The sequence below is a fragment of the Mangifera indica genome, chromosome 2 (genome assembly GCF_011075055.1).
Source record: "Mangifera indica cultivar Alphonso chromosome 2, CATAS_Mindica_2.1, whole genome shotgun sequence".
NCBI lineage: Eukaryota > Viridiplantae > Streptophyta > Magnoliopsida > Sapindales > Anacardiaceae > Mangifera > Mangifera indica.
The window spans coordinates 13430487-13449295 of NC_058138.1; the positions used below are offsets into that span (position 1 = coordinate 13430487).

Consider the following 18809-nt stretch of genomic DNA (forward strand, 5'->3'; position numbering starts at 1 on the left):
AAGGGAATACGACCCATTTCGATCACCCTCATACGTAATAATGAGGACTTTTAAGCTCAGTGGGATCCACTTATTTTTGTCTTTATTATAATTTTCAATGTTTTCCGTCGTGAAGATTTGGGCAAGGAAGCTACAACCAATGGGTGATTGCCGGGAATAAGCATTAAATGGATTCTCAAATGTATGAAGAAAAACCCCGCTCATAAATCCAATAGAGAGCCAGTATAGATGCAATCTTGTAGATTGAGAGCGAGTTGACTCAACAAGCCCCATCAGCAGCCATGTCCTCTCAGCTCATCGCTCTCGCTTCTCTCCTTCTTCTCTTCACTTTTCCTTCGCAATCCGAGTCAGACAATCTGGTATTAATTCACTGTCACACCTCTCTTCACATTTCAATTCTGTTGGATATTTATTTGTTTAATTTATAATTTTCAAACATTCGAACAATGACGAAGAGTAGCAAAATACACCAGAGAAACTCTCAATTGCTAATGAATGAATTTTAGGATAATTCACAGTACTGGATTTATTCAACTTAATGGATGATTTAACTTCAATTCTATAAGTTAAAAAGAAAAAAAAAAGTTTCTAGCTATACCAAATCAGTAGAAAAAAGATTTGTAGATGGAATGAAGAAATTTTCTGTGTTTTGTCTGTTACTTTTTTTCTTATAGAAAATTTTTGAGGAAATTTTTTTGGAATAAATATTTTTAATTGGTTACTGAGAAATAATGAAGGAAATATAAATACAAATGAAAGGAGCCAAATAGGTAGCGCAAATGTTGCTTTGGTTTATTTATTTATGTCTACAGTTTTGTGATGGTGGAACTGTACCTGGTGAGCCCACCTGTGGAATCAAATCATCATCATCAAAGATATTGATCAAAGGAGGAACAGTTGTGAATGCTCACTATCAGCAGATCGCTGATGTTTATGTGGAGGATGGGATCATTGTTACTGTTCACCCTAACATCAGGGTAGTTTCCTATTATATAATATCCTGCATACGTATGATTTTGTTGTTCTCTTGGTTCATTTTAGGAGTTATGATGTTATGACAGCTGAATGATTTGGTTGATGATGACAGGTTGGTGATGATGTAACTGTGCTGGATGCTACTGGAAAATATGTTATGCCAGGTTAAGTTTCACACTCTGGTTAGCGATAGATAAATTTGGTGTTTTCATTGTTCAACCATGAAAGTTGAAGAAGTATGCTGAAAAGCTTTGAAATGATAAATTGATACTTGTGCATTATACATATATGTATTTCTTCTGGGTCTTATTTTTTTGCAATCGAAATGTGTGAATCAGAGTAATCCTTCTCTAGTATATCTCTTCTGGCCAAATTAGGTTCATAGTTTTGAATGTTTTCTCAGTCATATCCTATGAAGATTCCAGGCAGGTGACTGTTTATTTCTACTAATGTGTACTGTTTTTAGATGTTGGGGCTGATTATGTTGATCTTTTCCTTGTTTCATCATAATTCATATGCGTAGAAGCAGAACTCTAGAAATCTGCATATTTCTTCCTCTATATACACAATTTTTTATGTATAATACTAGCTTGCTGTATTGTGATGCAAATTTCAACCCAAGGTATCTTAGTTAAGTACTTTGCCTACACAATTGTTGGTGCCTAAGTCATTACAAAGATCCAATCTTTGCTCACCACTTCACATGCTTTCCTGGAAAATTGACAGGAGGAATAGATCCTCACACACACCTTGCTATGGAGTTTATGGGTACTGAGACCATTGACGACTTCTTCAGTGGTCAGGCAGCAGCATTAGCTGGTGGAACAACTATGCACATTGATTTTGTTATACCTGTCGATGGGAGTTTAACTGCTGGTTTTGAATCCTATGAGAAAAAAGCTAAGAATTCCTGCATGGATTATGGTTTCCATATGGCAATTACAAAATGGAATGAAGTTGTTTCTGAGGAAATGGAAGTTATGGTCAAGGAGAAAGGTTTGTGGTTTTAGTTTCTATGTTGTATAATGTGGATTTAATTAGCCACTGTTCATTTGATTTGAATCAAAGAGCAGCACTGATCAGTTTATTCTCGTATATATTGGTTTCCGTGTATACTGTAATTTAAACATGCAACTTGTAGGTATCAACTCTTTCAAGTTCTTCATGGCATACAAGGGCTCTCTTATGATCAATGATGATCTTCTATTAGAAGGACTTAAGAGGTGCAAATCTCTTGGCGCTTTGGCTATGGTCCATGCAGAAAATGGAGATGCAGTATTTGAAGGACAGAAGAGAATGATTGAACTTGGTATTACTGGTCCTGAGGGGCATGCTCTTTCAAGGCCTGCAGTGGTAATTTTTAGAATACGTTTTTGAATTTTGTGAACTCATATTGTTTGCTGATATTGTTCATTCATGCTATTTTATTCTCAGTAATCAGCTGTAGTTACCCTTTGCAGTTTTTGATGATTACTAATATATGCTCATTTAAGCAAATTCTATCATGTTACTATGAAGAATTATTTATGATTTCTTTTATTGAGATGCTCTGTCATTATATCATGCAAATTATATTTACTGATTTGAAAATTTTATGTTGTGTAATAATGTCTTGGTGCATCCATCACTTTCCATATATAATTGAGCTTCTGGTTTAATGTCCATGCAGCTGGAAGGAGAGGCAACTTCTCGTGCAATTCGTTTGGCAAAGTTTGTAAACACACCTCTTTATGTTGTTCATGTGATGAGCATTGATGCAATGGAAGAAATTGCTAGAGCTCGAAAATCAGGTTTGAAACTCTTCAATATGTTAAGTTTACTAATTCACAAATGATTGGTTTTAATGCATAATCTAGCATTTTTGTAAGCTTGACTTAATCTTCCTTTATTATTCACAACTTGAATTGCTCAGTTCATCCTCAAGTTATCACAAATTTTTTCTTTGGAGGGTATCTAGTTTTGATGGTATCCTGATTGTAGAACTTCAGTGGTATCTTGCGAGGACTGGCCTATTTCCTTTTAAGTCTTCCTTTCTCAACTCTGTTACAATATTTATAGATGTAATCATGTTTTAAAAATTTCCTATCCTCTTTTGATTTATGTTCTATTGGTGATGCTTGTACTATTAGCAGGAATGACAACACTCTTATTTTGAAAATTGCAGGTCAGAGGGTTATTGGAGAGCCTGTAGTTTCTGGATTAGCTCTTGATGATTCTTGGCTTTGGGCCCCAGACTTCGACACTGCCGCAAAGCAAGAACCTTTGCTCTTCCTTTTAATACCCCATATTTTATCTTTATATATATATATATATAAAATATTTAATATTTTTTTTTTTGAAGTATTAAGACTTTCCATATTTCAGGTATGTCATGAGTCCACCTATCAGAGCATCAGGACATGATAAAGCTCTACAATCTGCCCTTGCAACTGGAGTTCTGCAGGTGTCTCTCTTATCTATCTTTACATGAACATTTCAAACGCATAAGTGAGACTCTTATATTCATATGATCTCTAGCGTTTTGGTTCTGTTAAAATCCAAGTTTGGAAACGATAGCAGTAGGAATTAGTTAGTTTTCTGCATTTTCCATGACACTATTAATTTTTAACAGTTGACTCCACAGAGTAATCTGTAAAACTTAGGTATTACTATGAGTTTGTGGGGGAATGTATGAGTTTTCATTCAGAAACTTGATCTTTTGATAACCTAACTCATGTTCCCTGATATATTTGTTTCACAGAGCACTTGAAATTTGCTTCTATTTTCTATAATTTGCAGCTTGTAGGGACCGATCATTGTGCTTTTAATTCTACACAAAAGGCTTATGGGGTTGATGATTTCCGAAAAATACCAAATGGTGTCAATGGTAATAAATTAATGGTCCCTTATATTTATGATACCACACATTCGCTTTGTTATTATGTGGGCTCTTTTGTAACCATCTGACTTTTGAATTTTTCTCTCCTTGACCAACACCAAATGCAGGCATTGAAGAGAGAATGCATGTGGTTTGGGATACAATGGTGGTAAGCCTCTCCAGTTCCTAGCTTTTTTATCTAATTTTAAAAGTTAGATTAGATGAGAGAATATAATTGATCCTTCATTCCAATTTACACTTGCAGGAAGCAGGCAAAATTTCCGTGACTGATTATGTTCGCATAACCAGCACTGAATGGTATGCTTACACTATGATTCTATACAATATGTTTCTACCTTGTGTCAATTTATCAATGAACTTTTGGATTACAAAGAAATCATTGGTTTATTTTACAGATAATTCTTGTGTTGGTGATTGAATTTTGAAAATTTGCAGTGCTAAGATCTTCAATATATATCCCAGAAAAGGAGCAATTCTTGTTGGATCTGATGCAGATATAATCATTCTCAACCCAAATTCAAGTTTTGAAATTACTGCAAGTTCCCATCACTCTAATTTAGATACAAATGTCTATGAGGGTAGGAGAGGAAAGGTAAGCTCTCTAACTGTTATCCAAGTATAAATTTAATTCAAATATACTCAATCATATGATAATTTAACACATATTCAATAATTCTGTTTTTAATCATATTCAATCCTACTTTATCATGCTTTAAGACTAGACCGGTTCAATAAGTTCTTTCTTTTCATTCCTATTCCTTTTAAATCATAGTCCTTTTCAGTCACATAAATATTATCTTCACTCATTTAATGCAAAGTTGGAAAGGAAGTCTAAATTGTTTAAGCGTTCCATCATTCTTAGGACTAGACTGGTTTAATCCTGGTTCAAAGCAGTATAATGGCTTAAACGCTTTTAAGACTGTAGTTGAACTGGGCAAGTCACCGGGTCCTGATAGAACTGGCCGATCTGGGTTTCAAAGCCATACTTAGGACTAGCCATAGTGATACCCCTAGCTCTTTTGAAAGTCAAGGGATGCACTTTCAGATCCAGTAAAGAGAGTTGGGTAAGAGACAAACCTGAACCTCACTCAAAATATGTAATGATTATAATTCTCGATGCTCAACTGCTGAAGGTGGTTGGGGGATATTACAGAAGTCAATTAAAAGCTTAATATAGAGCATTGAGAATGTTTTATGAATCAAAAGAAAACTCATTAAGATTATGCTATGGTTTCTCAGGGAAAAGTAGAAGTGACCATCTCTAGAGGAAGAATTGTTTGGGAAAATGATGAATTGAAGGTTGCTTCCGGAAGTGGAAAGTACATAGAACTGCCGCCGTTCAGTTATCTTTATGATGGAATTGACAAAGCAGATGCTCAGTACTTATCTTCCCTCCAAGCTCCAGTAAAGCGTTCTACATCCGCATCTTAAATTGTGGGTAATTGTCTAATATCTTGTGTAACTATATTAGAAGGTTAATTATAACCAATCTCCAAGTTTGTGTGAGTTTGGGCACAGTGACAAATAACTTAACAGCTTCGTGTGACCTGGCTGAAGAATAACTGAAGTATAAGGTACATTGTCCATCTAATTTGTCAAATACATATACAAGCATTCTAGTAGGTTATGAATTGAAATCATGTTGTTGTGAGTTATAATTTGCTTTTAGTTACTTTTGTTTCTCCAACATGGAAGGATAGATGTATAACAAAGTTATATAATTAAGGCCAAAAGACTATTTGCCATCTAAGTTTTAACTCAATCTTAAAAACACATTCGCAATAGATGAAAAATTCAAACACCTATTTATTTCTAAACTTTTGTTAAAATTATCGTTAAATATATAGGTAAAATTGTCATTTAACAATAATATTAAAAAATACATAATTTTATCTTATTTTCTCTCTCAGATTTTAAAAATTAATATTTCACCCTTAGACTTTAACTTTGAAAAATGACTTTTTCCCTTCCAAATCTATAGGTTTTTCCTTCACCTCTTCCCCGGCCATCGGTGGTGGCTGGAGGCCCCAAACTAAATCTGGATGACCTATGTCATCCAGTCTGGATGAGGACGACTCCTTCGTTTGCCAGTGGAAGTGGTTAAATTTCAAGTTTAGTATCTTAGAGAGAAAAAGTGAATTTTTCAAAACTTAATTATAAGAAAAATAGTTAGTTTTTCAAATTAATAGGAGAAAATAAAATATAATTTTAATTATTTTAATATTATTAGTAAAATGATAATTTTATCTCTTAAGTCAAATAGAAAATTTGTGGGTGTGTTTTAACAAACTAAAACTTAGATAGGTATTCGAGTTTTTAATTTACCACGGACATATATTTGTCATTTCATCAAAACTTTGGTGGGAAATAATCCTTTGGCCTATAATTAATTAGTAGTAGAATGTATAAATATAGTACACAAGTATAATAGAAGCTTTTGCCCAGGTCTGCATTATAAGCATCTCATTTACACATGCCCATGGGTCGTGTCGGGCCTTAGACTGGTATAGTGATGGGTTTTCGGGTCAGGCCAATCTATGTAATTGTTAAGGCCCAAGGCCTGGCCCCATATATATAGGGTCGGATTGGACCGGGTCTTAATCGGCCCAATTCATTTAAACAAAATTTTTAAAAAATTTTAATTAAGAAAATTTAAACACAAATTATTTTTCAATTATTGAAATCAAAGATAGTACCCTGAATATTTTATTTATAATCTCTTACTTGTGGCAGAAGAATACCATGATTATATGATAGAAAAATATTATAAATTTATAATATAATATAAATTAATTAATTTATATACTATATAATTACAAACATAAATAAAATATATAAATATCATACCATTTATTTACTCGTCCTCAACGTTCAAATTTCTACATTCATTTGATGTTTGATCTATTTGTAATATTTTGTAATGATAAAATTGAAATAAAAATGAATTTATAAAAACAAATAATTATTATTTGCGAATTCAAATAATTTTCGAAAAAAAGTTGATAAGAAAAAATAAGATTAAGAATATAATAAAAGAATTGAGGTAAAGAAATTGAAAGATTTGTAAATAAAATTAGAAATGAGGAAGATTTGGATTGATTTATATAGAAAAAATAAAAAAAAACAACGGCCAGTAATTGTTGAATGCTTCTACTTGTGGCAAAAGCAACTGGGGTTTCTGCATAGAAGCCTTGCTTTTATTTTATTTTATTTTTTATTTTTCAACAGTACCAAACTGGGTTGGATCGATTAAAGGGTCTAATATTGAAGTTTAAAATTCAGCTCAGAAGGCCTATAAACGGGACTCGGCTTGCTACAATATCTAAGTTGAATCCTTTCAGGCCGGTCCTCTATTTGACCTGACGTAATTTACATGTCTAATCTCATCTATAAACTTACAGGATATTAAGACACAATTTTCTCTAACAGCATAATTATGTCTGGAATTTGAGAATTGCTTGGAGATGTTTGATGAATCAAGGTCTAATGCAGCAATTGATGAAAATCAAGAACAACTTTTTTGTTCGCAAGGCAATAAATTCCAAAGGATTAGACAGGAGAATATGAGAATTTTTAAAACTTACTTTTTCCTCTTGCATACTGTGCTAAATGAACCAGACTTCCTATATTTTGTCTTTTTTTCTTTCTTGTTCTATTTGTTAGAGAAGAAGCCTATATTGTCAAGCTAGTACCTCATCAACGGTACCACAAATCAATGCATGCGAAGCTATGTAAACACCAATCACAGATTATGCAAAAATATATTAGGGAAAAAAATCAGCCATGATTAATCACAGTTCATAAAATTATATGTAAAATATAAAAAACAAAATGGTATTTTTATGGAAAAAAAATTGTTCACCTAGAGTTGAGGATGATCAAACTGAAAAAGACAATCAGCGGCTGATATTCAATCTCAAAAACCAGAGAGATATCGAGCTGTGAGGTTCGGCAATGGACGATGAGTGGTTGGAGAGGCAAAGAAGAGTGAGGCTATATGAGGTTAGAGCAAAGAATGCCATTGGATTGAAGAAATCAAATGGGTTGGGCCGAGGCATGACATAAAGCCCAATGAAAAAGTCTGACATAATAAAACCTATCCGATACTGTAATGTGTCGGATATGACCCATGGACCTTCTTGGTGGGGCTTTGGGCTTAAATACAAGGCTCGTGGGCTAACCCCAAACTGACTTGTACTGTTTATATAATTAATAATTATAATATAAAAATTTATTTTTATTAAAATTAATAAACGGATCCATGGCTCAGCTCGGTTAAAGCACGACCTAATATATATTGGGTCAGGTCATAACCTTATGAATTTTGTGGGCCGATTCAACCCAAAAGTTTGTTATTTTATGACTCTTAGACCCATCTCGCCCAACCTAGCCTACCAACAACACTAGATTGGAGAGTGTCCAAATGAGCAATGCGTTTCAGTCTAATTTAATAAAATAAAACTGAAAATTTGTGGTTGAGATGACAATTGGTTGACTGACTGATAGAGGTGGGGATGGATCGGACGGTCGAGGAGTTTCTGGTCTTTTAATTTTTAATTTTGTATTCTTGAGGCTAAAATTGCATTAATAGAAGATTCATTTGAGTTGCTGATTTGTCTTCACCGACCCACTTAAATGACATTTTCATCTTCTAAGAACGAAAGGCAATTTTTATTTATCAGTCCAAATTAATTATTAATTCTACTAATACAAATTATTTATATTATTTAATCTTAATTTTATAATAAATATTAAATTAAATATAATTATAAACAATATTACATGAATATAAAAATTATTTTAAAAACATGATAGAAATAAATAAATATTTTTTTATCTTATCTAAAAAATTATCATATTTATCATCATATATTTTAAAAATATAATTATACTCTCAATAATTTATAACATAATATTTATACTCTTAATTATATTTTATTTAAATTTTTATCTATCGATATGATTATTATATAAACTATTAGTGGACATATTGAAAATTTAAAATTTCAAAAACATTTCAAACGTTTTTTTAATTTTCATCCTAAGATTTTCAATGGCTTAAAATTTTTATTAGGATTTCTTAAATTTTTAAAAATTATAATTTATTATAAATATACAATTATATATTATTGACGCCTTATTTATATTTTTACTATAAATTTTTCTTATTTTTAATTAAAATTTTCATAAATTAAAGTATAAAAATTATTTAAAAGACATCATTTCAGGAGCAGTCTGCCTTTTCCAGTCCCCGGCAGTAGTTACTATGGACCAGTGAACCTACAAGAGTATTATGCTTGGTCAGCTTTTCAGCATGACATGCATAAGGAACAACAGGATCACCTTCATGCACTTGAAGGCCATTTCCATCCCATGAATAGCTACTGTTATTTTCTTACGAAAAATAGATTTCAGTATCTGCCCTTCCAAGCATCATCCCTCTGTTTAAGTATTTCGTTGTCATAGACTTTGAGGCAACCTGTGATAAAGAGAGGAATCCCCATCCACAGGAGATTACCAAGTTCCCATCTGTAATAGTGAACAGTTCAACTGGCCAACTTGAAGATTATTTTCAAATATATGTGCGGCCTACATACAATCAACTCCTGAGTGATTTCCGCAAGGAGCTTACTGGTATTAAGCAGGCCCAGCATGAAGCTTTGCTCCTGCAAGCTGCAGCTTTCTTTAATCTTTCTGAAAGGATTAATCCTTTGTGATTATTTTGGTGATATAAATAAAGAAAGAATTTTTATGTAGATGTGAATAACATAAAATGGTTGGTTGCTCGAATCTATGCCTACTGTTTGCTGTGCCTTCCTTTTGTTGGAGCATGCAAGCTCTGTATTTCCGCTTTTAAAAATATGTGCTACAATTATGTATTCTAAAAGTTAAGATGATTCAGTGCCTGGTTTTCATCTTTTTCCGCGGTTGTCACTTTGATCTATTGTTTTAATAAATCTGTAGTCGTTCAAGTCATGTGTGGCCAAAATTACACCTTGGAAATTTAAAAGGTTATCTTGCGTTCTACCTTGTGCCAATGACGATTTCTTTATAAGAGATCTGTATCTATGCCTTCAGGTGGATAAAGCCGTTCTTCTAAGCGAAGCATTACTTCTTCATGATCAATGGCTTGAAGATGAAGGGGATCAAGCAAACCAACTTTGCTGTTGTAACATGGTCGAACTGGGATTGTCGGGTAATGCTGGAATCTGAATGCCGATTTAGAAGGATCAGGAAACCACCATACTTCAACAGGTAAATGCTTGAAAATTCTCTGAAAAAATGAATGTCTATTTTGTACCAATATTTTGGTTGTTGAAGTCACAAGAACCGAGGACAAGCAATGCAACGGCTCTTCATTGTTTGTTACTGTTAAAAGAATCCATGATTATCACAATTTTTTGTAATAAAAACAACATTTCTCCGTTATCTAACCTCATGCTGTTTATGATGAAAACATAATAAAAACTTAGCTGATTACAGTTAATTTGTTTTATAGAGTGAAAATTACAGTCTGGTTCTTAGATATCGTCAGATTTTTGTCCACAACTAACATACTGACTGATTAATCTATGTTTTGATTGTTGTCAGATCGATCAACTTGAAGGTTCCATTCCATGAGGTATTTGTTGGGGCAAAGTGCAACCTTGAAGAGGCCGTTGAGCTAGCTGGCCTGGTATGGGAAGGCCGTGCTCACTGTGGGTTAGATGATGCTAAGAACGCTGCCTGTCTGCTTGCCCATCTCATGCATCGTGGATTTAGGTTTACCATAACAAACTCGCTGGTTTGGCAGTCAGTAGATCATCCATTAACAGTGCAGCCATTTCTGGATCGCCAATCTAGCTCCACCCAGCAACCCTACAGGACAAAGCACCATAATTCCTTGCCCTTCGTCCAGTTCCATCCTGTACAAGCTGTTCCCAACAAAGATCACTGCATGTACTGCTTTTGCGGAGTTAAAACAAGTGGGCGAATGATCAGAAAACCTGGACCAAGACACGGCAGTTCCTTTCTCGGGTGTGGTAATTGGACTGTCAGAAGAAGCGCCCTCTGCCCATATTTCGAATGGGCTTCACCCTGAATTATGCAGAAGGATCTCCATCATTTTCACTTATTTCAAAAGTATCAAATACCATCATCACATCAGATAAGAAAAAGAAACATAAGAGAGAGCGAGAGAGGTCTCCTATGAGAACAACTTAGCCATGGCTGCTACTGATGCGTCTACATTTCGCAAATTGTGTGGCCAAGGTGTCGTCTCTGTTCACTACTGCCTCTTAAGAAGTCCAGCAGGGAAATGTGGGGAAACCCTTCCAAACCCACCTGTAAAAATGACTTCTTGTTTGTATCTGAGAGTGAAACAATGAGATAGGAAACGGCTTTACATAGGAGGGAATGCTTTTACAATGAACAGACATGGCTGACAACGGTTCTAAATAATTTTATGATATGGATTAAAGAACTTTCTTTATTATTCGGAATGGGCACTCATCCTTCTCCCCTTTTCTTTTTTTTTCATATTTGATTTATCAATCACTAATTTATCTGCAACATCAAGTAACAGTGACACACAAAGATGAAAGGGAATGGGCAGACATACTGACAGATTACCTATGTTTTTAATATGGACTTTTAAGCACCCTGGGATCCACCCATTTTTGTTTTTTTAATAATTTTCAAGGTTTTCCATCGTGAAGATATGGGCAAGGAAGTTCAACCAATGGGTGATTGCCAAACGGCGATCTTAATGGAGATTCCGGATGTAAGCCTTAAATGGATTTTCAAATGTATGACAAAAAACCCCGCTCATAAATCCGGTGGACAGCCAGTATAGATGCTATCTAGCAGATTGAGAGCGAGTTGACACAGTAAACCTCATCAGCATCAATGTCCTCTCAGCTTATCGCTCTCGCTTCACTCCTTCTTCTCCTCACTTTTCCTTCACAATCCGAGTCAGACAATCTGGTATTAATTCACTGTCACACCTCTCTTAATATTTCAATTCTGTTGGATATTTATTTGGTTAATTTATAATTTTGAAACATTCGTACAGTGAAGAAGCGTAGCAACATATGCAAGAGAAACTTTCATTTGCTAATAAATGAATTTTAGGAAAATTCACAGTACTGGATTTTGTCAACTTTATGATTGATTTAACTGTAATTCTATAAATTAACAAGAAAAGAAGAAGTTTCTAGCTAATACCAAATCAGTAGAAAAAACATTTGTAGATGGAATAAAGAAACTTTCTGTGTTTCTGGGTTACTTTTTATCTTATCGGGAAATTTTTGAGGATTTTTTTTGAAATATGTATTTTTCTATTGGTTACTGTGAAATAATGAAGGAAAATGAAACACAAATACAAATACAAATAAATAGAGCCAAATAGGTACCACAAATGTTGCTTTGGTTTATTTATTGATATTTACAGTTTTGTGATGGTGGAACTGTACTTGGCGAGCCCACCTGTGGAATCAAATCATCATCATCAAAGATATTGATCAAAGGAGGAACAGTTGTGAATGCTCACCATCAGGAGATTGCTGATGTTTATGTGGAGGATGGGATCATTGTTGCTGTTCACTCTAACATCAAGGTAGTTTTCTATTATATAATAGCTCGCATACATATGATTTTGTGTTCTCTTATTTCATTTTAGGAGTTATGATATTATGACAGCTGAATATTTTAGTTGACGTTGACAGGTTGGTGATGATGTAACTGTGCTGGATGCTACTGGAAAATATGTTATGCCAGGTTAAGTCTTATACTTTGGTTATTGATAGGTAAATTTGGTGTTTTCATTGTTTGACCATGAAAGTCGAAGAAGGAAGTATGCTATAAAGCTTTGAGATGATAAATTGATAATTTTGCATTATATTTATGTATCTCTTCTGGGTCTGTTTTTTTTTTGCAATCGAAATGTGTGGATCAGAGTAATCCTTCTCTAGTATATCTCATCTGGCCAAATTAGGTTCATAGTTTTGAATGTTCTCTGAGTCATATCCTAAGAAGATCCAGGCAAGTGATTGTTTGTTTCTACGAACGTGAACTGTTTTTAGGGGTTGGGGCTGATTGTGTTGATCTTTTCCTTGTTTAATCATAATTCATATGCTTAGAATCAGAACTCTAGAAGTCTGCATATTTCTTCCTCTCTATATACACAAATTTTTATGTATAATACTAGCTTGTTGTATTGTGATGCAAATTTCAACTCAAGGTATCTTAGTTCAGTACTTTGCCTGCATGATCGTTGTTGCCTAAGTCATTACAAAGAGCCAATCTTTGCTTACCACTTCACATGCTTTACCTGGAAATTTTACAGGAGGAATAGATCCCCACACACACTTTTCTTTTGAGTTTATGGGTACTGAGACCATTGACGACTTCTTCAGTGGTCAGGCAGCAGCATTAGCTGGTGGAACAACTATGCACATTGATTTTGTTATACCTGTCGATGGGAGTTTAACTGCTGGTTTTGAATCCTATGAGAAAAAAGCTAAGAATTCCTGCATGGATTATGGTTTCCATATGGCAATCACAAAATGGAATGAAGTTGTTTCTGAGGAAATGGAAGTTATGGTCAAGGAGAAAGGTTTGTGGTTTTAATTTCTATGTTATATAATGTGGATTTATTAGTCACTGTTCATTTGATTGGAATCAAAGAGCTGCACTGATCAGTTTATTCTCGTATATATTGGTTTCCAAGTATATAGTAATTTAAACATGCAACTTGTAGGTATCAACTCTTTCAAGTTCTTCATGGCATACAAGGGGGCTCTTATGATCAATGATGATCTTCTGTTAGAAGGACTTAAGAGGTGCAAATCTCTTGGTGCCTTGGCTATGGTCCATGCAGAAAACGGAGATGCAGTATTTGAAGGACAGAAGAGAATGATTGAACTTGGTATTACCGGTCCTGAGGGGCATGCTCTTTCGAGGCCTGCAGTGGTAATTTTTAGATTATGTTTTTGAATTTTGTGAACTCATATTGTTTGCTGATATTGTTCATTCATGCTATTTTATTCTCAGTAATCAGCCGTAGTTACCCTTTGCAATTTTTGATGATTACTAATATATGCTCATTTAAGCAAATTATATCATGTTACTATGAAGAATTATTGATGATTGCTTTTGTTGAGATGTTCTGTTATATTTTCTAATTTGAAATTTTTATGTTGTGTAATAATGTCTTTGTGCATCATCAGTTTGCATATATAATTGAGCTTCTGGTTTAATGTCCATGCAGCTGGAAGGAGAGGCAACTTCTCGTGCAATTCGTTTGGCAAAGTTTGTTGGTACACCTCTTTATGTTGTTCATGTGATGAGCATTGATGCAATGGAAGAAATTGCTAAAGCTCGAAAATCAGGTTCGAAACTCTTCAATATATTAAGTTTACTAATTCACAAATGTTGGTTTTAATGCATAACCTAGCATTTTTGTAAGCTTGATTTAATCTTCCTTTAATATTCACAACTTGAATTGCTCAGTTCATCCTCAAGTTACCACAAATTTTTGTCTTTTGGGGGTATCTAGTCTTGATAGTATCCTGATTGTAGAACTCCAGTGGTATCTTGCGAGGACTGGTCTATTTCCTTTTTAAGTCTTCCTTTCTCAACTCTATTACAATATATTTATATATGTAATCATGTTTTAAAAAGTTCCTATCCTCTCTTGATTTATGTTCTATTGTTGATGCTTGTACTATTAGCAGGAATGATAACACTCTTTATTTTGAAAATTGCAGGTCAGAGGGTTATTGGAGAGCCTATAGTTTCTGCATTAGCTCTTGATGATTCTGGGCTTTGGGCCTCGGACTTCGTAACTGCAGCAAAGCAAGAATGCTCTTCCTTTTAACACCCCATATTTTATCTCTCTCTCTCCCTCTCTTTATATATATATATATACACACACACACATACACATACATATATTTTTATATATATATATATATATATATATATTAATATATATATTCTTTTGAAGTATTGATATTTTCCATATTTCAGGTATGTCATGAGTCCGCCTATCAGAGCATCAGGACACGATAAAGCTCTACAAGCTGCCCTTGCAACTGGAGTTCTGCAGGTGTCTCTCTTATCTATCTTTACATGAACGTTTCAAACGCATAAGTGAGACTCTTATATTCATATGATCTCTAGCGTTTTGGTTCTGTTAAAATCCAAGTTTGGAAAAGATAGCAGTAGGAATTAGTTAGTTTTCTGCATTTTCCATGACACTATTAATTTTTAACAGTTGACTCCACAGAGTAATCTGTAAAACTTAGGCAAATTACTATGAGTTTGTGGGGGAATGTATGAGTTTTCATTCAGAAACTTGATCTTTTGATAACCTAACTCAGGTTCCCTGATATATTTGTTTCACAGAGCACTTGAAATTTGCTTCTATTTTCTATAATTTGCAGCTTGTAGGGACTGATCATTGTGCTTTTAATTCTACACAAAAAGCTTATGGGATTGATGATTTCCGAAAAATACCAAATGGTGTCAATGGTAATAAATTAATGGTCCCTTATATTTATGATACCACACATTCGCTTTGTTATTATGTGGGCTCTTTTGTAACCATCTGACTTCTGAATTTTTCTCTCCTTGACCAACACCAAATGCAGGCATTGAAGAGAGAATGCATGTGGTTTGGGATACAATGGTGGTAAGCCTCTCCAGTTCCTAGCTTTTTTATCTAATTTTAAAAGTTAGATTAGAATGAGAGAATATGATTGATCCTTCATTCCAATTTACACTTGCAGGAAGCAGGCAAAATTTCCATGACTGATTATGTTCGCATAACCAGCACTGAATGGTATGCTTACACTATGATTCTTTACAATATGTTTCTACCTTGTGTCAATTTATCAATGAACTTTTGGGTTACAAAGAAATCATTGGTTTATTTTACAGATAATTCTTGTGTTTACAAAGAAATCATTGGTTTGTTTTACAAATAATTCTTGTGTTGATTGAATTTTGAAAATTTGCAGTGCTAAGATCTTCAATATATATCCCAGAAAAGGAGCAATTCTTGTTGGATCTGATGCAGATATAATCATTCTCAACCCAAATTCCAGTTTTGAAATTACTGCAAGTTCCCATCACTCTAGATTAGATACAAATGTCTACGAGGGCAGGAGAGGAAAGGTAAGCTCACTGACTGTTATTAAAGTTTAAACTTAATTCAGACATATTCAATGATACGATAATTCAACACATATACATTAATTCTGTCTTCAATCATATTCAATCCCACTTTATCATGTTACGACTAGACCGGTTCAATACATTCTTCATTTTCATTCATATTCTTTTTAAATCATAATCCTTTTCAATCACATACACATGATCTTCACCCGTTCGATACTAAGTTGGAAAGGAAGTTTAAATCGTTTAAGCGTTCCATCATGCTTAGGACTAGACTGGTTCAATCCCTGTTCAAAGCGGTACAATGGCTTAAACACTTTTACAACTGTAGTTGTATGGGACAAGCCACCGGGTCCTGAGGCCAGTCTGGGTTTCAAAGCCATACTTAGGACTAGCCATAGTGATTCCCCTAACTTTTTTGAAAGTCAAGGGGATGCACTTTCAGATCTAGTAAAAAGAGTTGGGTAAGGGACAAATCTGAACCTCACTTAAATATGTGATTATTATAATTCTTGAAGCTCGTCTGCTGAAGGTGGTTGGGGGATATTACAAAAGTCAATTAGAAGCTTAATGTAGAGCACTGAGAATGTTTTATGAATCAAAAGAAAACTTATTAAGATTTATGCTATGGTTTCTCAGGGAAAAGTGGAAGTGACCATCTCTAGAGGAAGAATTGTTTGGGAAAATGATGAATTGAAGGTTGCTCCTGGAAGTGGAAAGTACATAGAACTGCCACCGTTCAGTTATCTTTATGATGGAATTGACAAAGCAGATGCTCAGTACTTATCTTCCCTCCGAGCTCCAGTAAAGCGTTCTACATCTGCATCTTAAATTGTGGGTAATTGTATAATATCTTTTATGTAACTATATTAGAAGGTTAATTATAACCAATCTCCAAGTTTGTACTAAGTTTGTGCACAATGACAAATAACTTGACAGCTTGCGTGACCTGTTTGAAGAATAAGGTACATTGTGCATCTAATTTGTCGAATACATACACGCGCATTCTAGTATGTTGTGAATAAAAACCATGTTGTTCTAAATTAAAATTTGCTTTTAGTTGCTTTTGTTTCTCCAACATAAAAGAATAGATGTATAACAAAGTCATAAAATTAATTAGTAGTAGAATGTATAAATACAGTACACAAATGTAACAGAAGCATTTGCCCAGGTCTGCATTGTATGCATCTCATCTGTAAACTTACAAGATATTAAGACACAATTTTCTCTAATAGCATAATTATGTCTGGAATTTGAGAATTGCTTGGATGTTTGAGGAATCAATGTCTAATGCAGCAATTGATGTAAGTCAAGAACTTCTTTTTTGTCTGCAAGGCAATAAATTCCGAAGGATTAGATAGGTGAATATGAACATTATTTACACTTACTTTTTCCTATTGCAGACTCTACTAAATGAACCAGACTTCCTATAATTTGTCTTTTTTTTCTTTCTTGTTCTATATGTTCTAGATGAAGCTTATATTATCATGGCAGTACCACATCCACGATATCACAAATCAATGCATGCAATGCTATGTAAATACCAATCACAGATTATGTACAAACATATTAGGAAAAAAATATCAGACGTGATATAAAGATATTAGCTTTCATTATGACTGGTGGTAGAAAGTGTGATATTTGACTCTAGAAGAAATACATATTGTTGGCAGTAGAGTACATACAATTGCAGGTGATTCTTGTTGATGAGTTGCAATGATCTCCTCCTCATTTCCGAAACTGCTTCTGACATCAGCCTTTTGCTGTTTCCGATTAGCTCGAGCCCTTTGAAAGACCATGGAATAATCAGTTTGTTTGTAATCCCACCCACCAAATTGGGGAATAGTCCCCCATCCAGTTTTCTGCAGATGTGAAAATTTTGCTAGATTAAAAAATGAAGTTTTTGTTTGGTTGTGGAAAGAATGCCACCAACACACTGATCTTGTATGAGCTAATAGCCCCTTGATCAATGCATTTCAATCTAGACTAGCTCAAAACTTCCTTCGCCATCAATAATTTCATCTTTCATATAAGACATTAGCATGTTCTATATAAAATCAGACAAATTTTGACGAATTAAATGAGATGATGACAATAGCATTAACATTTGCCATATATTCTGGAAATGTTTGAGCGTACCTCTTTCTTGCTATCCATGGTGGCCTGTTGTGTAGAAAGAATGGGACCAAGTGAGAAGAATGGTGAAATTAAAACCTTTGTGTCTTTATTGATTTAGATTGAAAACTTGGACATATTGTTCATTAGTGAAGAACAAACTGGATTATCATAAACACATCTCTACTTAGTGAAAGGAATTTGGTTGGAAATTGGTGGTGGGATCTAAAAATAAGAATATATTTTGTTAAATTGTTATGAAAAATTAGGTGCACTGACTCATCCTTCTACTTGTTTTCTGTTGTGGAAAGGATTGGTGTAACAATGTTTTATCCTTCTCCTAATGCTAATACCCTGTATTAGGGCTTTTGCTAGTTAAATCTAATGTCGCAAACGACATTTTATTTTAAGTGTACCAATTAATACATACTTATGTATGTTATTATGTAATTCGGTAATAATCTATCCTTAACTCAAAATCACGTAATCACGTGATAACATATATAATTGTGTATCTATTTATGTATTCAAAGTGAGTATATATAATATCTTTTTAATTCAAATCGTTTGTTGGACACTGATAGTTATTTTGATAAAAATAGTAGTGGTTTATTTGAATTATCTTCTCCATTCTATAAATGTATTTGGAGAAGATTTATTTACCATGTATACAAATAATGTA

General features: G+C 33.9%; 3 protein-coding genes across 3 annotated transcripts; all 3 read left to right on the forward strand.

Annotated features, from left to right (window-relative positions):
• The first annotated feature begins 105 nt into the window (after positions 1-105).
• On the forward strand, positions 106-5508 carry LOC123209384 (dihydropyrimidinase-like). The gene is made up of 13 exons (XM_044627413.1): positions 106-359; positions 813-977; positions 1088-1139; positions 1702-1971; positions 2117-2328; positions 2645-2765; positions 3140-3227; positions 3340-3418; positions 3754-3841; positions 3961-4001; positions 4098-4150; positions 4289-4445; positions 5093-5508. The coding sequence occupies exons 1-13, from the start codon at positions 282-284 to the stop codon at positions 5282-5284; spliced, it is 1596 nt and encodes a 531-aa protein (XP_044483348.1). The 5' UTR covers positions 106-281; the 3' UTR covers positions 5285-5508.
• A 2299-nt stretch (positions 5509-7807) lies between these two features.
• On the forward strand, positions 7808-11447 carry LOC123208559 (ERI1 exoribonuclease 2-like). The gene is given in 5 exon segments (XM_044626094.1): positions 7808-7855; positions 9262-9499; positions 9927-9991; positions 9993-10108; positions 10445-11447. Coding segments are annotated over 5 exon segments (957 nt in total). The 3' UTR covers positions 10935-11447.
• Positions 11448-11593: 146 nt separating this feature from the next.
• LOC123209383 (dihydropyrimidinase-like) lies at positions 11594-17061 on the forward strand. Its single transcript, XM_044627411.1, has 13 exons — positions 11594-11818; positions 12285-12449; positions 12559-12610; positions 13179-13448; positions 13593-13804; positions 14103-14223; positions 14602-14689; positions 14864-14942; positions 15280-15367; positions 15487-15527; positions 15625-15677; positions 15856-16012; positions 16652-17061. Exons 1-13 carry the CDS (start codon positions 11741-11743, stop codon positions 16841-16843), a joined length of 1596 nt encoding a protein of 531 aa, XP_044483346.1. The 5' UTR covers positions 11594-11740; the 3' UTR covers positions 16844-17061.
• The last annotated feature ends 1748 nt before the right edge of the window (positions 17062-18809 follow it).